Source organism: Dreissena polymorpha, chromosome 8 (genome assembly GCF_020536995.1).
Source record: "Dreissena polymorpha isolate Duluth1 chromosome 8, UMN_Dpol_1.0, whole genome shotgun sequence".
Classification (NCBI taxonomy): Eukaryota; Metazoa; Mollusca; class Bivalvia; order Myida; family Dreissenidae; genus Dreissena; species Dreissena polymorpha.
Genome location: NC_068362.1, coordinates 98,632,462 through 98,657,013, shown reverse-complemented (window position 1 = coordinate 98,657,013; position 24,552 = coordinate 98,632,462). Strand labels below are relative to the sequence as shown.

Below are 24,552 nucleotides of genomic sequence, written 5' to 3'. Positions count from 1 at the left end.
ATCCCCCCCCCCAAAAAAAAAATAAATATTTTTTTTGCATTTTTTTTGCATTTTTGGAAGATTATGTAATAAATGACCACACCCCCACACTATACACCCCTCTCCACTCCACACTTCCCTCCTTTTTTAGAAAAATAGATGAGCGGTCTGCACCCGCAAGGCGGTGCTCTTGTTCCTATATGATTTTCTACACAATGCATTAATGTATATTTCGGCAATATGCCTTCTCTTGGTAAACCGGAACTCTCTGAAAACCGGACGATCAGGCCGGTCCCGAGACCGTCCAATTTACAGAGAGTCTACTGTATGCATAAAGCATATGTATTTAGAGAGCATGGCTCATATGTGTATATATCAGTCGTGTTCTGAGAAGACTGGGCAAAATGCATGTGCGTAAAGTGTCGTCCCAGATTAGCCTGTGCAGTCTGCACAGGCTAATCAGGGACGACACTTTCCGGCTTAATTGGATTTTTGCTAAGAAAAGACTTAATTTAAATGAAAAATGTCATAAAAGCGGAAAGTGTCGTCCCTGATTAGCCTGTGCAAACTGCACAGACTAATCTGGGATGACAATTAACGCACAAGCATTATGCCCAGTTTTCTCAGAACGCAACTCATATTTAGGGTTAGAAAATGATTCTTTTATGACATTTTCACACCATTGCTTAGTCTCTACTTCTTGTTAAGATTACATATAAGTGTTAAGAGAATATCTAGTTTCCGTCCAAGTATTTTATGTTAAAACATGGAGCATTGCTCTAATGAAAATTGCCAATACATAGGGACATATCTAGGATTACAAATGGTACGGGCAGGGTGGAATGGCGACCAAAGCGATCTTATGATATTTCTACTAATTTTCTAAATCTACGGAAGTTCTTATTTGAACACATGAAATGACGTTTCTTAGAACAGTTTTTGATGCCATTCATTTAATCTTTATTTAACTGTATAAAACTTCATAATTTTTGTTTACTTGTATTGAACAGTCTTAAGGGAAAGATGTAAAGATAAAAGTAAGAAAAGGTTTGCACCAAAAGGGCAGCAGGGGGAAGCAGCCTGGTTTTTCACTTTAGATCTTCCCCTCAATTACACAAAAATTGGGGTCTTGCATTGAGAAAAATGGGCTTACCGGTAATGCATGCTTAAAGTTTCATCCAGATTAGGCTTTGCAGTAGGCACAGGTTAATCAGGGACGACACTTAGAAGATAATTTCTTTAAACTAAAAATACCATTGAAGTTGAAAGTGACGTCCCTGATAAGCCTGTGCCGACTGAACAGGCTAGTCTGTGACAGCATATAACGTGCATACATTGAGCCTCCTTTACCCACAGCGATACTCATGTGATTCTGTAATGTTTCTTTACAGGAAATGAAAGTTGTGATGCTTGAGGAGCTGGCAACTCATTTCAAAATCAGGACCCAGGTTTGTAGCACACTTACAATTTTACACACCTGTTTTTACTTAACCCTTAACCTATTATTAGCCCACTTTGATGCGTTTGTAGTCCCTTAGAAAATCTAATTAAATTTAAAATCTTTACTAGAAACAAGTTCTCAAGGTTTGATTTCCTATTTTGAGATACTGGTGAGCACCAAACAGCATAAAACCTGAACAGACTGCGAGTTTAACTCGCAGTCTGTTGTGGTATTATGCTAGTTGCAAAAGTAATTTGCCCTTAACTTCTGATGGGGAAAGGGTTTAAGTATTTCTCAAATTTAAGACAATTGATAACCATACAGAAGGCTTTGCACACACCTTCAACACAAAAATACTTTCCATTTTTATGTAAGGTAGGAAGGTCACCTAAACCTTTTCTTGTTGCCAACTTTTAATGATTACCAGTTTAATAAGAATTATACTATGACATGCTGAAAGCATCCAAAGTTTTCTTCAACTTTTTTTCTTTTAGTTATTTTATTTAATTTAAATTTAATTTACCTGTTGTATTAATTAAAAAAAAGAAAGTTTAATAGTCATTTTAGTGAATTAAGAATGTGATCGAAAACTCAACTTTGAAAACAAAAAAAAGTTAAAGTATGTAAAACTAACAAGAATAGGGTTGGTATGGTTATCGAAAACAAACAACTGTTTTGCACCTTGTTATTTGTGTATTACAGGACTGCATTGACAGGATTCAAGACCTTCAAAAAGAGGGACAACTCACTGGTGTGATTGATGATAGAGGCAAATTTATCTACATCACCGTGGAAGAACTCGAGTCGGTTGCAAAGTTTATCAAACAGAATGGCCGTGTGTCCATCCGGGAACTTGCAGAATCGAGCAACCTGCTTATTAACTTGAACCCGGATAATACGGATATTCGCAAGAAACTAATTGTTGGGGATGCTGATATAGATATGATAGAAGTGACTGAATGAGCAAGGAGTGCTCATGATTTGTTTTGCTGGAGAGGGTCGGGACTAGATAGAGAACAGGGTGGTGCAGATGGGGTCAGTTTGGATGCAGTCGTGGGGCTTAATCCTTTACCACTTAGATGCGTATTTTGGCGCATTTGTAGTCACTTAGAAAGTTACATTTAATTAAATACCTGTCTTACTAGATTCAGGTTTTAAAGGCTTCATTTTCAGCCCTTGGATACTGATGAGCATCAAACAGCATAAAACCTGAACAGACTGCGAGTTTCTCGCAGGCTGTTCTGGTTTTATGCTGTTTGCGCATAGCTGTTTTCACTTTGCTTATAAGTTGGAAAAGGTTAAAACAAAAGAAGAAGAACTTGTGCACAAAGTTTCAGTTAAACATAAATCATAACATAAAATTTCAGTTAAACATATATCATAACATATAATGTAATACGTGACTTTTAGAGAAAAACACTATGTTTATCCATTATCTAGTCCGTCACCAATATGTTTGTGTGATACTAGTGACGCATTTCGTCTTTTAGCATGTTAATTTTTTTGTAAACAAAGCATTAGCTAGTATACGTCAACCATGTTTGTGTGATACTTGTGACATTTTAATTCTGATGGTTTAAAAAAAGAGACTAAAAACGGACATAAAGGAAAACATGTTTATCATCATATCTTTTATATAATTAACACATTTAAGCACACACTGGTATTGTTTATGATTGTATCTATTATACTAAACAGTTTGACAAAGGTGTTAATGAAACAAGCACGTTTTAAAAAAAATGAAGTTACAGATGCAAGGTTTTAATAGTATCAAGGAGTGTACGAGTTCCAACTTGTTTTGTCTAATTTCAACACATTATTGGAACAAGCTTAAAAAACATAAGTTTCTGAGTACTTAATTAAAACATTATAGACAAAAATAGCCTTAATAAATGTTTTTGTTTACTGAACTCTCTTTTAATTTGACTTTCCATTTGGATCCGGACTGATCCTGTTTCTATATGTACCACATTGCACATGATTAGGACCATAATGCAACATAAGGGCCGCGCTCTTGGAAATCAAGGCTTAATGCATGTGCTATTCCAGATCAGTCTGTGCAGTCCGCACAGGATAATGTTGGTGGACATTTTACGCCTTAACTGGATTTGTAGCTAAAAGATACTTCTTTTTAACGAAAAATACCATAAAAACAAAAACAATTCATCTCTGATAAGCCCATGCAGACTGCGCAAGCTAATCTATAACGACAACTTACGCGCTTGTTTAAGCCCCATTTTCCCAGAGTGCGGCTCATTAATTTACGGTACGTTTTATCCCAGCATGTGCATATAAGCAGCAAATGCCCTCTCCCTTCCTGAACCCACATGGGCGGTATAAAGGCAAGCATATAAATAGAAACAACAACACGTTTTTGCACTCTTTACAATTTCTGCACTTTCAAATCAATTGCAAAAATCGTCTTGGTTGAAATTTTCAATGTGGATAATTTTGACTTGTCGAAAATGGGACCCATAATCACCAAACCCATTATTATACTCAAGATTAAAGTACACCGTAGTCTAAGACTCTAAATAATTCACAGTTTGCATCACAGGGTCAGGAAAAATGGTGCTTTTAATCCGTATCATATATTTCTAAACCAAGAATTACATAGTAATGTGTGTTTACTTCCGTGCTAGACTTGACTTTCATGTACTTTCGGTACATTACAGTTGAAAAAATATTGTTTATATGTATACTTACGTTGGTGAAAACCGATCCTGATCTGATTGTTATATCTTAAAGGGGTGCAACGATATAGAAAATAACAGGCTACTGTCCGATCATTGTGTCATATATCAGGTGAGGCTGGGAATAATAAAAACGGCGAGGCTTGTCTACTGTGTCGAACCTGATATCTTAGGAAACGATAGGGCAGTAACCTGTTTTCTGTTCATCATACCTTTAGGCACACATTGTGTGGGTGCAACGATATACTGGTATATCGGTTTACCGTTGAACATTCAAACGCCATATAATAAATATAGTATATAATATTGCTGTTTGGTTTCGCTCGATCGCAACATGTATTAGTATTATTTATGTGACTATATGTGGCGTGTTCTGAGACTTTTAGTACAAATTCGGCAATTCAAATAATGAGAAAATTCATACGAGTCTTAATGCATGTGCGTAAAGTGTAATCCCAGAGTAGTATGTTCAGTCCGCACAGGCTAGTAGGGGAAGACACCAAATAAACTGGATTTCCGCAAAGAAGATAACCCCTTTAAACGAAATACCGCATACCGCTAAGCGGAAAGTGTCGTCAGTTATTAGCCTATGTGGACTGCTCGGGCTAATCTTGGACGCAACGTTACGCGCATGCATTAAACCCCGTTTTTCCATAACAAGACTCGAATGATACTGTTGACATAACAGCGAGAGATGTCCCTGTTAAGCTACCAATATAGCAATTGTATCATTCATAGATAACGAGATAACAATCGTATATGTGACATGAAAGGGAACATTCTATCATTTTCAAGTAGATTAAATAAGTTTTTAAATAAGAGTTGTCAGTATCGTTTCATTTATTTCAATCTACGCTGGTGTTTTCAAATATATACGATAATTTAAGTATCTAAGAATGACGTCACAAAGATATTTTGTTTGCCTCGGATTTCTACTGGGCGGCATTGTGCAATTCGCAGAATCTTTATTCATCAACGGGTGTCCAATGTTTGGATGTCGACCGAGCGGCTCTTTCTCGTTTTACCAGCATATGCCCGGGCTGGATGCGGCCATTAACTGGGTCAGTGACCTAAAACTCTAGCCATTACCAAAGCCGTACGGCTGCGTTTCCGATTCCTCCAGCATAATTTGTCTAAATAATGACGTATTCAGCGAGAATCAGGGATACGTAAGCCTTTATTCAACCAATGGCTCGCTACACTGGAAAGACAAGATTCTGCATTATCCGTCTTTACCCTTGCTGGAAAAATTCGGTGACGTCACTGGATCCGATGGTAGCAAGCTGGTTCACTATGATCAGGATGGTACCCGATACCCTGTTATAAACCTTCAAGATTTACGTCCCATGTTTAATATGGTGTTGGTTGGAGACGATGTCCAATTCTTGCTTCTTATTTCCGGAAATGGTAACATTGTTGCCATGGAGACCAATGGCGTCCCCATTGGTCTGTTGACGCTGAACGCCACATTTGACGGCGCTAACGGCACGTTTGTTCCAGTTTCACCGCCTGTGGTGAACGACTTGAGATTTTACGTCCTTACGCGGTTTTTGCCCACAGAAGATAACCGGAAAGCTGAACGCGAGAATACGAAAGGGTCGTCGGTGGGATCTATGGACTTCGATGACAAGTGTGTGTATCGCGTTTATGCTATTGACATCCAACAACAGATAAGCGATCGCATAAAAGTCGCTTGGTATTACACCTTTGGTGGTTCCGAAACGCAAAGAACTTAATCCGAACGACAACCGGTTTTGGCGAATGGTCTACAGTCTGTGATGTACGACTGATCAAACAAGCTAGTTAGATTTAGATTTATTTCGATAATGAGCATTATAACATAAAACAACAACACATACATACATTAAAATTTAACAGCATTTAAAATATGTTATTAATGAAATGCTGTGTGATGAACCATGTCAGTAAGCATCAATATCAAGGATGACACAAAAAAGAGATGATAATCTCTTGTTTCCATTGTGGTCCTTTCTACTGATGGTGGTCTGACATAGAGAGGCATGGACCATGAAAACAAAATAAAATATCATTACAATATAAAAGAACAAAGGTATTTATAAAAATGACTCAACTATGCTGTTGCTCAATTGATTATGACAATGTAACAAGATAAAAAAGAAATACCTTATAGTAACTGATCTATGTAGCTATCTCAGACTAAAAGCACAACGTTACAAATAAAATAATATCACATTACTCTTGGGACTAGTTAGGAGTTGAAAACAAAACATGAATAAATAGGACAATAATCATCATTCTAAAAAGTGGTTCTTAACCGCTCCTTTAAAAGTATCGAAAGTGGGAATACTCCTTATATGTGGAGGTAACATGTTCCATAACTTACATTCTAGGTAAGCAAACGACTTAATCCCAAAACTTTTAACCTTTGGAGGCACAAATGACCCATGTTCACTAGACCTAGTTCTATAAGAATGAACAGAATCCTTAGTTAAAGTTTTGACTCATGTAGCTTGGAGAAAGACCATGCTTAATTTTGAATACATGACATAGTGTAATTTGTTCCACTCTTTTGGAAACCGGCAACCAGTTTAAAGAAACAAAATGTTGGTTGCTGATATGAGACCTGGGTTCTAGATTGAGAACAAATCTGACCAATTTGTTTTGGGTGATCTGGAGCTTATCCTTCCAATATTTATTTAATCCATGAAACCAGAAAGAACACGCATAGTCAAAGTGGCACTGGATAAGTGAAGAAACCAAAAAAGTCTTTTAGTGTGGACTGTAAGAAATGCTTGTTTTCTGTACATAAATTTTAACCTGGCATTTGCCTTTTTGATGATTGAAGTAACCATGAATTCACCGGTTAAATGTTGATCAAGGGTGGCACCTAAATATTTTACTGATGAAGTTGAATTAATAACCTGGCCATTACATGTAATATGAAGATCCTTATTTTTCAAGTTTCTGCTTAGACCCAAATATGATTGATTCAGTTTTACCAAGATGCAGAGACAATTTATTATCAACTAACCAATGGCTAACAGTTTCAAGATCTTCTGCCAATTCTTTTTCAATAGTTGACCTATTTGTCCCAGAAACCAAAATAACAGAATCATCCGCATATAGTAACAATTTGTTTTTGACCACTGCGCATGTCATTAATATAAATTAAAAACAAAAGGGGACCGAGTATGGACCCTTGTGGGACACCACATGTAATCATACAAGGCTGTGAGAAGATACCAGACACATCAACAAGTTGTTGCCTATCAGATAAATATGACCTGAACCAACGCAGAATACCTTGACTAAGGCCTAAGGCTTCAAGTTTCATAAAAAGGGTAGAATGATCAACAGTATCGAACGCTTTCTGTAGGTCCAGTAATACCATGCCTATATAGTGACCTTTATCCATTTCAAATTTAATATACTATGACAAGTGAATGAGACAAGTATCAGTTGAAAATCTTTTTCTGAAACCAGACTGAAACTTGTATAATATTTCTTTTTCATTGAGATAGGATTCAATTTGGTCATAAACAACCCTTTCAAAAACCTTAGATATGATACTGAGTATGGACACAGGGCGATAATTGCCAACATCACATTTATCATTTTTCTTAAAAAGGGGGACAACTCTTGCTGATTTCAAGTCATCAGGAACTACCCTTTGGATTAAAGACAAATTAATGATATGAGTAAGTGGACATTTTATAATAGTAGCACTATCTCTAACAAACTTACATGGAATACCGTCCAACCCAGTAGATTTATTAACACTCAGATTATTTAAATATTTCAAAATTTGATTCTCAGACATAACTGAAAAAGAGAAATTGTTGTGACTTATACCTTTCTGTGAGTAAAAGCTAAACACAAAATTTCTTCCATACCTATAAATAGCCTTTGGCAACTTCTCAACCAGTTTAGATGCAACTGTTGTATAAGAAAAATATTAAAATTCTCTGATACCTTTTTCTTATCAAAACATATTTCATCACTATCATCCAATTTCAAGCTAATGTTAGAACAAGAGGATGATTTAGACTTTTTGGAAGGTATACCAAGATTCTCTAGTGTATTCCAGAGAGACTTAGAATCAGACTTGTTTTCTTCTAATTTATCTTTTAAAAAATCCTGTTTTGCCTTGTGTATCATATACTGAGTTTTATTTCTCAAATTTCTGAAATTCTGTAAGTTTACAATAGACCTGTCTTTTTTGTATACATGAAAAGATTTATCACGTTCGTTAATACTCTGGAAGATTTCTTGTGTTATCCATGGCTCAGTACGCTGCTTAACTCTAACCTGTTTGACAGGAGCTATGTTATCAATAGCTGACAAAAATATGGATTTAAATGATACCCAAGCATTTGAAACATTATCACATAACATCACTGAGCTCCAATCTGCATTTAACAAAGTATTCTCAAAATCTTCTTTAGTATAATTTTTTAAAGAACGCATTTTGACAGTATTATGTAAGCCTATAAAATGTATACTAACTTTCCTAGTACAATATGTCAATAAATGATCACTTATGCATGTATTTATCACACCAGACTGTATAATCTTATCAGTGTCAGAAACTAGAATCAAATCAATTATTGTAGATGTAATGTCACAAATTCTTGTAAAATCAGTAATTAATTGTTTAAAATGAAGCATATTCATAAAAATTCCAAGACTAGTATAAAGATTACACTTTTTGTTACACTTGGATACATCAGTGTTAAAATCACCTAAAATTATACATTCTAAGGAGGTAAAATGTGAAGTACTTGTACACACAGTTTCTAGAACATTGTAAAAGTTTGTCTGGTTTGGAGGTCTGTATATGATTCCACACAAAATGGGTTTCGTCATTGGAAGTAAAATTTCACACCAAGTAGCTTCAAGTTCATCGTGTAAAAGATCTTCTCTGGGATTAAAAGCTAAATCACTCCGTATATAAAAACACACTCCGCCGCCATGTCTATTTCTATCTTTTTGTATGATGTTGTAATTTTCGATCTGGATCTCACTGTCGAAAATAGAGTCGTCCAACCACGATTCGGAAATTCCTATACATGCAGCTCTGGTCTTACGAGCTAGTAAACGAATGTCATCCAATTCGGGTAAAAGACTTCTGACGTTAAGGTGAATAAAATGAAGTCCACGTTTATGAAAAACTTTATATTCGGATGAAAATTCATTTGTTGGAACTGGTCCGGGACAAGGATGTATGTCCCCACATAGAAGAATGCTCACTGGCAACCAGTGTTTACACATAGAAGATGAATATGAGGTTCTCTTCTTCTTTCCAATATTCATATACGTAGTGACATAGTTGTTATAGAATACAAGATGATTGTAAGACACATTTTTTGTATTGTCCGAAAATGTGGTACTATCCGACGTAATGTAATGCTCAGAAATTCGCTGAAGCGGGTGGGTGGGGTAATCATACACATCTCCGAAAAAAATATATTCTAGAACGTATCACATAAAAAGTCAGCATTAAAATCAATTTCAGTAACTCCATCTTATACCCTCTGCATCCACAAGTCACGGGAATGTTGTTAAAATGTCTAAAATTACGTTTAATAAAAATTATTTTCCGGAAGTAAACAAAAATGCCTCTCTAGGTCAGAAACCACCAAATTAATTACGTGGCTGTAAATGAGCATGGGCCAAGTAGATCCTTCACAGATACGCTGTATAGGCTAAATGATAAGTGGAATTCAGGAGAAGCGTTGGCATAGCGTCCATGTCAAGATTTGTCACCGACCATTGCTATAAAACGCCATCAGGAGAAGTGGAATGCTCGAAGCGAAACGTTCCGATGATAGGACCAGAGTCATTGCTGTGGATCGTCACACCCGAATCCACGATTCTAGGCGTAGACCATACCGGCACAACTCAGCGCACGTTTAATGTGAACGTCATTTTCAACAATGACGTCAACGTGACGTCATTGTTGAGTACAATTCGTAACGACGATACCGAAAAGGACACTCTGATTTTTGCTGTCACTACGGGCACATTCGTTCCTTCTGCCTACACAATTATGCTTAGAAACTCCCCAGATGGCACTGTATTCGAGTTTTCGAGTCAAACCAATCTCCGAACATCTTACATTGTTGCATTGGATACGGGTACGCCCGGTAACGGATCTGACGTCATACGCAGGAAGGTGCCCGTGCCCAACAATATGGTAGCACTGGGGCAGATAAGTGGCGTGCAATCAAGCGCGTCTTACGACAAGGGTCGACTTATCGTGTATGCCGAAGATACCGGCAAAGCGGCTGAAATCTTCTCCATCAGCTAAGACCAGTCTGATTTTATTTTTGTAATTGAGTCGTCAACCTTGAGGATCCATATGATCCGCGTTCTGGGAAAACTTGGCTTAATGCATGCTCAAACGGTGTCCTCCCAAATTAGCCTGGGAAGTCCGAAAACCTTATCGGGGAATACAATTTCTAAACTGGAGTTTAGCTAAAAGGAGACTTCCTTACAACGAAACATATCATACAAGCGGAAAGTCTCTACCCTGACTGCAGCGGCTGATTATTACTAGTAATTATGCACTCTATTACAGGAAAAACCCTTACTGTGAAAATGAAGATTTCACAGGAGAAAGCCGCAGAGTCACCATGATTCAAGAGACTGTCCGAATTCCCGACCAACCGGTAGTTGAAGCGGAACCGTTAAAAAACCTTGTATCAGAAGGACAAGTGGTGGCATTGTTCACTGATGATGAATTATGTAAATATTATTTAATGAAGGTAACACATCCGTTATCTAGTTCCACAACGGTAACCAAGGACCAGTGGGGAGCGGTTATACCATAGAACTCCGAAGTGTTTACTGGGTTATACTACGACAAAGTCGGAGAAAACAGATATTCTTTGATAAGGAGTCCATACGCAATTGTTCCCGCAGCATCAATTTTATACATTTGCGCACAGATTGACAGTAGCAAAGATACAAATAAAGTGCCAGAATATCTACACACATCAATATCGAATGTGTGAACATGTCAAAGGATGCTCGTTAAAAACTAACTGTGTGACTGTCATTTTCGTTGTCAAACGTCATGTGTTGAATATACGCCGAGTTATTAATTTTTTACGTCGTTTTACGTCGTTTTCATGTTACAAAGTGTAGTCGGACTTTTTGACGTTACTTCCAAGCACTGAAACCAATATAACAGCTCAATGAATAAATATAGTGATGACGTCATCAACTTCACTGCTTAAATTACGTCCGCAAATGATAAGAGCAAAAAGAAAGTTTATTTATGTGTGAATTTAAAAAAATGTATTAAACCATACAAATAATATTGTTAATAAAAACGGAAAGCGAACAATGTTATAAACAACGATTTTAATGGAATGCAATACTAAAGTAAACGTAGAATTTAAGCTTTGCTAATACAAGTTAACTAGACAAACCACTAACAAGATAAACAGATCACCAGTGAAAACGAACAGCTTTCTTATAAAATCATAAAATAGTCTTGTTAATGAAAACGGAAAGTGAACAATGCTATAGACGATAATTTTAAATTAAATATTGAATTGAAATGCATAAACTCATGTTAACAATTTAACAACATGTAAGACAAAATTATTCACTAAAATACATATTCGCTAAGTTGCCACACGATTGTCGCTGTTAACGCAGAATTTAAGCTTTGCTGTATAATACAAAGGTTAACTAAACAAACCACTAACAAGATAAACATATCACCAATGATACACGAACAGCTTACACAATGTAAGCCGCTTTCAAAATGTCACAACACTGCACGACACCACAAATAGTTGAAGTAGACTTTAGCTGTTTATTTATAGATTTAAATTTCGATAATCATACAGACACGTGATCGATCTATGTTATATCTAATCTTATATTTAATCTTATATCTAAAATCCAAAATATAATTATATTTCCCCAAAACTATATGTACTAAATGTTTATATAAAAAATAACTGTACGAAAAACATTTTGAAATTCTACATAAACATCGAAATGCATTGAAAACAATACTTCAACAACAATTAAGAGGTGCTCATTTGAAAAGAGCTAAATAAAAATAAAACCATTTTATATACTAACAAGTACAATCATGCGACACAAACTTTTTTTTAAAATTCTGAATAAACAATGAAATGCAATTTACTCAGCAGTGAGACAACAGGGTAAAAGAACGCACACGGAATTAGAGCCAACTACATACTATGGTTCAGCGCCCTTACTCGGGGGAATAATTTTCATGAAAGATAACTCTTATATGACGGATAATACGTATATATATAAAGTTAAATAGCTTGCGTTGGATAAAATGGTTTATTCTGAAGCGAATAAACATTAGTTACATTGTACTAGCTTTATTAAAAAACGGGTTGGGGTTTCGATCAGCTACACAATGACGCTTTTCATATCAAAATGAAATACGAAGCAACGCATAAGTCAGGTACTTTGACAATAAGAAACAGGCTACAATTGGATGCGATTTAGGCAAAGAGGGTGTTGATGCAAGCATTTTCGTAAAACGGCAAACCTAAGACCTCCGCAAGCTAGACATTAACCCCTATACAGAGCTTGTATGCAAGCATAGAATGTAAGATATTGGAAGTGGCCATAGTGTTTGGCCAAAAATGGTTTAATCAGAATGTATATTGGCACGAGCTCATAGTTCACTCGTAAGCAAATTGTAGCCATCATGAAAAACGCTGTCTTCAGTACCACCGCGTTTGCAGAGAAGGTTACACGTGATTAACATACGCCAATTGTGTCAAACGTAGGCTTGGAAACGAATTCCTATCAGCGACCTACTTTCTTAACAACCAATGCGTCATACGCTGATGAACATTACGGGTTTTACTTACAACTTCGCACAGACTGAACAAGATTAGTGACTAACACATGCAAATTCGGAAAAAATATATGGAGACCAATATACCAGTTTCTTAATACTACCACTGCTGCAGTTTTTAAATATCATGATAATATATATGACGCGTCGAATTTCAGAACGGGCTGAACATGCATCTTTGTTTGGCGGAGATTATCAATAATTATATACCAGTTCTTTGAGATTATTTATATTCGGAATATTGACGCGCACTGACCTCGTTTTCAATAACGTAAAACCTATGCATATAGACATGTGTTTAGTCAATATATTGATAAGTAATATAAACATTCTTATACCTCAATAATAATTGAGCGACATAATTGTTAGTACCATTTGCGCATATTTATACATTTTATTTCATCTTCATAAAAATACGAGTTACCCATTAACATCAGAGTAAAGGTGGTCTGGAAATTAAACATCGATAATTGCACATAACAAATATAAAAATACGCCGTATAATAAAATACTTTGTATTATATAAGTATAATTCTCAAAGGTATGGGTGTGTCGGTGTTTTTCTTTAAAAGTTTTCATGGACGAGCGAAAGTGTAAGAGGTGTGTTGAATCAACCATAATACAAAGCACTATAAAAGGCGAAGTACATGACACTATTTTAATTTGATCTTAATTTTCGTTCAAGTGGAATAATTTTTTTCTTTAATAGTGAATATTTAAGCATTTATATATAAAGTGAAAAAAACCTAACACTCTGTAAATTGAGCTGTTTATGTACGTATATTGATATATCTTTACACTTGATTGTGAATGATACATTTATGTCATTTATATAAACAACCTCTTTTGTTTGCATTTTTCAAAAACATTATCTAACCCTGTTGTGATCAGCGAAAACGCTTTTTAAATTATTTTGTTCCGTGCAATAACGCACACTCTTTATATGACTACGTACTGACGGAGTTGTATTTTACTGGAACCTGATAAATACTTAAATGTTTAGCATCTAATAAAAAAATGTATAGGTATTAAGCACTTTATTAGGTTGCCGGACATTCGTTCCCATGGAATATCGCTACGCTAATTTTGACAAGGCGAACATTCATTCCAACGACTACCCGGATTTCGTTCCAACGATATTTTGACAACCCGGACAGACCAGATGTTCGCTCGTATAAAATAAATTTGGGATCACATGTGAAACTAAAATCCAGGATAGCAATAATGAAAGAACCATTGCCCGGGATAGGAACGATTGTCTGTTGGAAAGAATGGCCGACATTTAAATATTTTTTTATGATTAAACTGGTTAATATCTATACAGTATTCAGTTTTTGACAATCAGTAGGGACAAATTACTTTAATTAAATTTGCGTATTTGGTGTCAAAGAAGTCCTACAAATGACTAAGCAATACACCACGAGAAGACATGGGGGTATCAAAAATTGTATTAAATGACCGGTCATCTTCCACATGTGGTTTATGACACCTTGTTGTTATTTGTGTGTAACGTAATTAAAAATCATAGCATCACCCTGGAATAAACATCACATACTTTCCAACGAACAACGGAAATCTTGCGAATGATCGTCGTTATAGTCATGGAACTTCTCGAAATGAAAAAAAGAACTTTTCAGCACTTTTTGTAGGATTTTGATTAAAGGAACGATACTATTAAGGTGTCCGATACTATGAGAGTAAGGGTTACTGTATAGTGTTTTCTAGTTTAATGAAAACATGTAATATTTTCAATAGTTTTGTTTTTCATGTAATTAGAAACATCATACTGTTAATCCACTGAGTCTACTTTAAACTGTCTGAAAGCTATGACAACTATAATTGTAAGGCCCCTAGGCTTTTAGTGCAGGTTGATAGCATGTTTTACTGGTCTGAGATCGCTGCTTCCTAGTCGGCTCCGAGATCATCAGTTGCAAGGGCGAGATCTCGGGCAGATGTTGCAGCCATCTTCGTAAGAAGGAGGTAGGTAGATAATCTGGTTCTTTCAGCAGAACCATTTGGGAGTCAATATGATGGTAATGCGCTTCTAGTATTCTGCTCTTCATGGCCCTAACAGGTTAAGTTGTTGCAGAAGTCTTCAACAACCAAGCACTTCTTGGTTTGTAAATTTTCTATTTTCCGCAGGAAAAGTTCTGTGTCTCCCTGGCTGTACAGACTTTATATTGTAGTTACAGACCTGTCTCTTCTTATGTTAATACTTTGATGTCAGCTTGTTGGTTAGTACAGTGGAAACCCTCTAAACCTGATCCTCTCTATACCGGAATCCTCTCTTAACCGGACAAATTGTCCGGTCCCATTTTTTCCCCTATAAAACCATGCGTAAAATATCTCCTCAAGACCGGAATCCCCTCAATTCCGAATACCGGTCATTCTTTGGATCAAAATTTGGTCATTCCATACGTAATTGTACCCCTCCAAACCGCTCAGGGCCGGTTTATCGCACCTCAGACCTAGTGTCGAAAAGTTGCGAATAGGTGGTCGAAAAATTTTAAACTGTAAAAATCGCAAACCAATTTAAAGATACTTGTCTTGTGATGTACATATCGATCAATAGAGGTGATAATACTGATTATAATTACTGATAACAAACATAGAGTTCTTTAGTGTGTTTTGTTGTTGATGTAGGAAGCCGTTTCAAATTTTAATAATCTTAATGCTTTATATTTTGTGTAGTTATTTACAAATGCAAATTTAGTGTCATATAAAATGGTGATTTGCAGAGTTCTTGAAGCAGTTGCATTTAGATATTCATTTAGATTTTCAAATTGGTAATTAAGATAACTAAGACTAAAAATACTCTTCACCAAACAAAAGACGGATTAACAATGAAATGAAATTTAGATTTTCAAATTGGTAATTAAGATAACTAAGACTAAAAATACTCTTCACCAAACAAAAGTCGGTTTAACAATGAAATGAAATTTAGAAACATCAACAAACTTGTAAGGGACTGGTTCTGTATTGTAAGGGCTAAGTCATTGCAGATCTCTGGTCCGATCATACAGGAATATGCAGGAAGCTTTGGTAAGGAACTAGGAATTAGTGACTTTAAAGCGTCTAATTGGTGGCTGTGTTGTTTGAAGATGTTTTTCTGTGTAAAAAGGAACTAAATTCACATAAAAATGCATACACGTGTGACATTGTTTGTTTTTCAGGGTGCACTGTTTGTTGTATGTTGTGAATGATATTGCTTTCGAATCAATCGATTAAGTGAGATATGTTGTTCTTATGTGATGCAGTATCGATAACTGTTACATGTAAATAAACTATTAAATTTTGCTGAAAGTGTTTTTTTCCACATCAGCTATGTAATTGAGTTTCTGAAAGTAAAATAGCCAATGTCCTCTCTAAACCGGAATCCTCTCTAAAACGGAATTTCCTCTTGGTCCCGGAGATGTCCAGTTTAGAGGGGTTCCACTGTATCTACTCTAATTTATTGTTCCGGGATATTGTTATTGAGGAGCATAAACACTCTCTATTTATGTCTTTCTTCTCTGTCTAGCCTGAATGCTTGGTATCCATTGTTAAGTACTATATGAACATTATTTAGTAAAATAAAACCAGTAATGATTCGTTTACATGTTATTTGGGATCGAGACAAGGTGAATCGCTATCGCCATTTTTGCATTTAAATAATATTGATGAACAGTTTATGCTGATTACGTTTGAAGGAGTTAATTTTGGTATGTTAAAAGTGTTTTTATTGTTAAATGCTGATGAGTGTAATATTTGCGGAATCGGAAACTGGACTACAAAATGAATTAGATTTATTAGAGCAGTATTGTACTTAATGGAAGCTAATGTGAATAAAACAAAAATACTGATTTTTAAGAAGGCGAGCAGAATAGACGAAATTGTTTTCGTTTATCGGGAACAGGGACGTGTTCCGTTAATAAATAAACGTATCATTTGTGTTTTAAAGTACTAGTTTCAAATATTACAATATGATAATGTCAAGTACATAAACACTGTTAATGATATGTTATTACATGCTAATGATATATATCCAGAAATAAATGTCTTGGGTTAATTCCCTCAAGGTATTTTAAGACAGATTAGGTTAGTGAAGTATGTTTTTTCTGAAGGGGTATGAGATATTAATATATTTTTATCCATAGCTATACAAACGAATATCGAATATGTTTTTCAAACCTGCTCTAGTGAAATGCAAAACTCGACCAGAGGTAGAAGTTATAGCCTTTCCAGTAGCTTTAAGTTCCAACCATATTTAAATGTAGTTAATGTTTCAACTGTTTTATAGTATCTACCCACAAACTTGAAGTGGAAGCAGGGAGATGACACAAGCCTGAAAATATACCGTTTCAAAACAGAAAATGCAAACACTGTTACGTTCTTGAGGACGAATCTCATTCTTTTACTTGAATGCCCAAGGTTTATTTATTTACGTAAGAAGTATTTAAATACATATTACTGGAAAAACACAAACATGCTCATTGTTATTGAACTCTTACAGACTGACAATGAAAAAAGTGTAAGAAAATATCTATATTTTTGCTTTTAAAGCTTTTAAACAAAGAGCTGACTTAATAATCACAAGTTTCTCTCCATATGCTTACATTTATCTATCTATTTAATATAAGCATACAAAATACGACAATGTGAATACAATTATTTTGTATTAAGACTTTCATCTAGCATAGGTTCTAGTTGTACACCATTTTTGTATTAAGACTTTCTTCTAGGTTCTGTTAAAATTCTGTACGCCATTGACATGTGTATGTAGTTTGTTGTAATACGTGTGTACTCAAGGGCTTAAAGCCTAACGTCTGTTGACATAAACTCTATATTTTCTGCAATACTTGTTGGTAAAAAATGCAGTTACATACTCATACTCAGAAACGTGTTTGAAAGTAAACACTTATCCATTTTTTCCATAATTTCATTGTCATTCACAGTGAACATAAGGTTAAACAAAAATATATGTGTATTGAGCTAGTACATTTAAAGGGGCCTTTTCACAGATTTTGGCATTTTTTAACTTATTAATTAAATGCTTTATATTGATAAATGTAAACATTGGATCGTAAAAGCTCCAGTAAAAAATCAAGAATAAAATTAAAAAAAGGAAAAGAACATTGCCCGGACCAGGTTTCGAACCAGTGACCCCTGGAGTCCTGACAGAGTCCTGAAGTAAAAACGCTTTAGCCTACTGAGCTATTCCGCCGAGTACATATACTTGAAGTATTTCATACCTTATATAAGCAATCTTCGTAGTTTCACAAAATTTAACGACAAAAACAGAACTCTCAAAATTATTCAATCGTTTCGCGTTGCAACGCTTTATAATTTTTAGGTTTTAAAATCGTCAAAAGATGCATATAATGGCTATATTAGACCATGGTAAATGTTCAGTATTACTGTTTCCTCACAAATATCATAACTAAAACGAAAATTTGCGAATCTGAAACAACTTTTTTCAATTTTGTCAATTTACCAAAGCGTGAAAAGATCCCTTTAACCCATGAATTATCTGTATAGAATCGTATACTCTACTTTGTCTCATTTTCTGTTGCTTTGAAATATAATATTAATATAAATAATATCATTTCTTTCAATCTAAAGCAAACAACCAGCAGTAAAATGTGCATTACGATTTGGGCCCCAAATGAACTAAATATCTTTACAAGATCCACCTACACGATGAACCTTAATTATAAGTCTGGATAAATATATGTAAGATATGGATTTTCCAAAATTCTTATTTTGTGAAAAGCGGCATGGTCAGGAACATATGCACCAAAATACTCAGGTGTACATAACCACACGCTGATAAATATATTTATAAGTTGTTATAACTCTAGCTTTTAAGTTACGTGCGATGCAAGTACATTTCTACTATATCATTTTTGGTGAATAAAGGCCATACATATTGTTAAAAATGTAAGAAAAAGTCGCTACGGATGCTTATTTACATGATGATATGAAATTATACGCATGCATGTACATGTATTTACAAACAATCACAATAGCACGTTGTTGAATAAATTTACCTAAAATATGTATCTATGTTTTTATATATTTTAAATACAGCATAACTTACTGAAGTCTGTACAATAATTTCATATTTAATTACACTGCAAAGGTTTTTGCAGTATCTTTACACGCTAATTGTAAAATCACCCATCTGGCACGAGTAATTATTATTGAATATCATTGTCCAGAAGTAGTTACAGTCTTTTTTATGGACACCGTCAGTCTTCTTTATAAAATCAACAACAAGAGGTTAAGCTATCGGCAATCATGCGTAGAACTTTCCAACTACCGGTAACTGCTGGAGGAGACATAGCAACGGTTTCCGCAAACATGCCGTCCCGTGTTTCATGAAAAAAGCGACCTACTAAACATGGGTGTTTACACCACAAAAAATATAAATAAATAATTGCCTGCTCGAAATGGCCTGCGTCTTTAAGAAATCGACATTATCCTCCGTCACTGTTGGCAAACAGTGCTGCATAACCAAGAAGTCGACATCGTACAATAAACTGCCTCGATAACTCTATAAGCATTGTTGTTTCCAGAGTAGCCTGGCTCTTCTTCCGAAATAAATAAACCAACCATATGTCTCGTCACTTTTCGTGCACTTCTTCAATAACAAGAATAAACTGTTCCTCAGCTAAATATATGACCGTATTTTATGGCGGCAGTTTCCATGTTAGCACAACCTAGATAGCAAATACATTGTATCAGACTTTGAGGCGGAGCCGCTTCAGTGGTTACACATACCTGTCTTTAATGGTTACACATACTGTACCTGTCTTTAATGGCTACACATACCTGTCTTTAATGGTTTCACATACCTGCCTTTAGTGGTTACACATACCTGTCTTTAATGGTTTCACATACCTGCCTTTAGTGGTTACAAATACCTGTCTTTAATGGTTACACATACCTGTCTTTAATGGTTACACATACCTGTCTTTAATGGTTACAAATACCTGTCTTTAATGGTTTCACATACCTCCCTTTAGTGGTTACACATACCTGTCTTTAATGGTTTTACATACCTGCCTTTAGTGGTTACAAATAACTGTCTGTAATTGTTTCACATACCTGCCTAAAATGTTTACACATACCTGTCTTTAATGGTTTCTATTACCTGCCTTTAGTGGTTAAACATACCTGCCTTAAATGGTTACACATACCTGTCTTTAATGGTTTCACATACCTGCCTTTAGTGGTTACACATACCTGCCTTAAATGGTTACACATACCTGTCTTTAATGGTTTCACATACCTGCCTTTAGTGGTTACACATACCCGCCTTTAACGATTACTAGATTTACCGAAAGCGCGCGCTTTCGGTATCGGTACCGAAACCGCATTGTCAGCACCGAAAGCGCACTGTAAAATGTAAATTATGGAACTAATCAGTTGACCAGTTAAAGTTTCAATTAAAGAATAAATGAAAACATGTTTATATATGCATTTTTCATGGAATTTTTATAGAAATTCGATCTTAAGCGCGTTAGATTATGTCAATTAACGCTGTATCGGTACCGAACGGACGGGCGCACTAACGAAGGGTCGAACAGACAGGCGAACGAACGGACGCATTGACGAACGAAGGAACGGACGGACGCATGCACGAACAAACGGACAGAAGAACAGACGAGTTCCCCATCCAGATCAGCAATCAAGGCGACCGCAGAAGTGCCTGTGCCCATTGCACTAGCACCATTGGTGTGATTTGTGAATGTTTCCTCTTCCCCCCTCAGTTTCTATTTCTTTTCCCCTTTAACATTGCTTATGTTTCTTTCCATCAATGTAAGTGGACTTGTATATACGTTTCATTCTGTATTATGTTTTTTTGACTTGTAAGTTGCATTTTGCATCTTGTATTGTCAATTTACTACGACGCCATGACATAATGTCATGCGTAAATATATTATTTATCGGGATAGGACTCCAATAAGGTTCGTCTTTCAGCCCAATCCTATGTCAAGTCATGTAACTTGCGAATATGTTTCTATGTCGTAATAAAATAAGTTTAAACCAAATAACGTCACGTTACATTCACAACAGGAACCATAGTGGCCAGAACAGAAATCAAATAGTAAGTGGTGTGTAATCTATATTTATATTGGATAACTACATATATGTATTGTCACGAGTAAAGATGAAGCATAAACAAAACAATAGTGCCCATCACACAAACATGATTATTATTAACAAGATTTGGGTAGATTTGGGTATCCTTATTATTATTATTATTATTATTATTAACATCTGTGCTCCGGCGTTATAATTTGTTTACATCTTCGTGGATTGTTAATGGAGTTTTTAAAGGGGCCTTTTCACAGATTTTGGCATATTTGAAGTTTGTCATTAAATGCTTTATATTGATAAATGTAAACATTGGATCTTAAAAGCTCCAGTAAAAAATCAAGAATAAAATTTTAAAAAAGGAAAAAAAAGGAGCCGGTACTAGGGCTCGAACCAGTGACGCCCGGAGTCCTGGAGTTAGTCTGGAGTAAAAACGCATTAGACCTCTCGGCTATTTTGCCGGGTATACACAGTATGAGTATTTTATACCTTATTTGCAACGTTCGTAGATTCGTAAATTTAAACTACGACAAGAAAACTCTCCAAATTATTCAATCGTTTCGCGTTGCAACGCTTTATAATGTTTAGGTTTTAAAATCGTCAAAAGATACATATAATGGCTATATTGGACTCTGGTAAATGTTCAGCAATACTGTTTCCTCACAAATATTATAACTAAAACGAAAATTTGCGAATCTGAAACAACTTTTTTCAATTTTGTCAATTTACCAAACCATGAAAAGATCCCTTTAACACTCCAATAATTGATTTTTGTGTTCTTATCATTTGTTCTGTATTGTTAAATGTTACATGTTGCAATGTTGACATCGAAATTATATTAAAGACAACTAAAACTATTATAGCGTTTTCCTGTAATACATATTTCAATTGAAGTAAATAATGAATACCATGGCATGATGGAACAACATTTATAAATCAAATAACGAGTTTGCATTTCAATAAATTTCAACAATATAGCAAATGTATCTCAAAATATCAACAATTCACATTTTAATAAGTGGCTTGAAACATTTGTATTAACAGTATGTATCTAATTCTCATTGTATTGTATACATAACGCATATATCCAATGCGCTTTCGGTAAATCTAGTAAACCGCCTTTAATGGTTACACATACCTATCTTTAGTGGTTACACATACCTGTCTACCCTACATACCTGTCCTTCTTGATTCGACAGCGTAAGTGGCTACATATTCCTGTCTACCCTACATACCTGTCTTGCTTGATTCGTCCCCTTTAGTTGTTACACATACCTGTCTACCCTACATACCTGTCCTGCTTGATTCGTTCGCTTGAGTGGCTACACATACCTGTCTACCCTACAAACATTTCCTGATTGATTCGTCCTCTTTAGTGGTTACACATACCTGTTTTGCTTGATTCGACTGGTTCAAAACAAGTGCCGCACTTTATTATTACGCATTTCTGTGGTAACAAATTCGACAGCACAACTTTACTCGTTTCTACATGGAAAGTATACGTGTTTACGTTTCTTCTTTTGAGCTCAACAAAAGTGTTGAAAGTCTTTTCGGTAAGGTTCAGTTGTTGACAAAAACGGCTTATCAATTTCTTTATCAGAAGCCTCCAAGACTTTGCTGTCACGAAAAAATAAAAAGAATGTTTTACTGCATTTTTAAAACTATTTACAGGTAAACCCTGTCTCTTTCCCTGTCTTGAACTGGCGACCAGACACGGTAACGCTGGTCAAAACTTGTCCCGGATTCGCTGGTATTTTTCGATGGTAGTTTAACGGTGGTAAATTGTAATGTCACGATATTATTTCAGCAGGATGCAAACAAAAACGAATGCTGAGATTACATAACGCTGAGACGCATTAAAAATTTAATGCCCATGTTTGAAAAATCGCGATCTAATCACTTTGGTCTAACGAACCAACCCCATTAATCTTATTCTGAATATCAGCATACATTGTGATAAAATGAGCTATCTAGCATTAAACAAACGGTAAAAAGAGGCTGAAAGAGTGTAGCAATACGTTTATGTCAATATACCCATATATAAAACAAATAAAGCACTGTTTTTAAATTATTAGATAAACACACTGTTGCCGTATTTGTTGTAGCTAGTACGCATTTTATCTATATTTAGCCTGTTGTTTCGGACGTAGTTAGGATCAAATTATGTCTGAGCGCAAACATCAAGCACCCGTGCTCGGACTGTGCTGTATATGAAACGCGTTTTAATACTTTACCTAGTTGTGAATATCTAAAAGAGACAAGAAAATTTCATAAAATGACGTGCATGAAGTTTCCTTTACAAAGTTATAGTTAACACTCTTAATCCATAATTTTTCCATATATTGCCAAATTATCATGAAACTTTCTGACAGCGTTAATTTTAATAAATATCGGTCGAGTTCTAAACAGTTCCTTATTGTTCACCTATTGTAACAATTTGTGTGTGCTATATAACCTTAAACAGACTATTCTTTCATTCGAAGCAACAATGTTATTTCCCTATACATCTACAAAAACAATAAGCCCCGTTGGCTTGCAGAGGGCGATATATTCATGCCAACGTATCCACAAGACTGCCTTACTGGTTCAGGCGTGAACCTGAGGTTTGAACACCTTCGCTCGATGGTCGGGTTTGATCCGAGTCCATTTCGGAAATTTGCTTGGGTGATTGGAACGCCTGGGATTATTTTGGTGAGTGTTAGTAAATTGCAGTGCTGTTTGCGCTGTAATGGTTATTAATGTTATTGTTCTCAATGTAGGGAAATACATCAAAGCTTTATATAAGTGCTTATGAGCTTATATTGTTTAAACCATCTGGATTGTTATGAACTAAATGATTGATATCCAGGATGGGACTTTTAATTTGTATTCCAAAGGATGTGGTTTTAAAATACAAAAAACACGATCCCTGCTTTTTAATCAGCACAAATATGTAGTTAATACATCATGTCGTTGAAAATTATTGATGGATAAGAAAAAACAAACATTTAAACGTCAGATACACCAATACGAAATGAAATTCTCGGACGATTCTATATCATAAACATTGTTCGAGTGTATGTGACATTACAAAAGCAATTTTCATTTGCCTTGAGTGCGGACATTATAAAGATAAGGTAGAAACTTTGCGTATTAAGAGTTTAAAATATTTTTGTTCAGCTAAAGAGTTACCATTTTTAACGAAAGACACAAACAACTTGCAACTGTTCAAAAGTCATAATTAACAAATTGACATTCCTCGTGGTATAACCAACTCATATGACGAACGTAAGTTTTTATATTATCCAAACATAGTCACGCGTTGAACAATGTGACGAATCACACGAAAAACAACGTGAGCGAATGCGACTGAAAAGGCAACTGTGGTATTATATTTAGAATCATGCACTAGAACCCAGACAGCAAATGATCAAAAGAATTAACAGTTTTCCTTATCATATATCAGTTATTTTCTGACACGAAGCAAACAGAGAGAAAACATTTTGATGTTACAGAACTCATGTCGGATTAAA

The 24,552-nt window shown here is 35.4% G+C and overlaps 1 protein-coding gene across 1 annotated transcript; it reads left to right on the top strand.

The window, feature by feature from the left end:
- Window positions 1-1,273: 1,273 nt before the first annotated feature.
- LOC127841827 (DDRGK domain-containing protein 1-like) lies at window positions 1,274-3,032 on the top strand. The gene is made up of 2 exons (XM_052370951.1): window positions 1,274-1,427; window positions 2,123-3,032. Exons 1-2 carry the CDS (start codon window positions 1,374-1,376, stop codon window positions 2,381-2,383), a joined length of 315 nt encoding a protein of 104 aa, XP_052226911.1. The 5' UTR covers window positions 1,274-1,373; the 3' UTR covers window positions 2,384-3,032.
- Window positions 3,033-24,552: the final 21,520 nt, after the last annotated feature.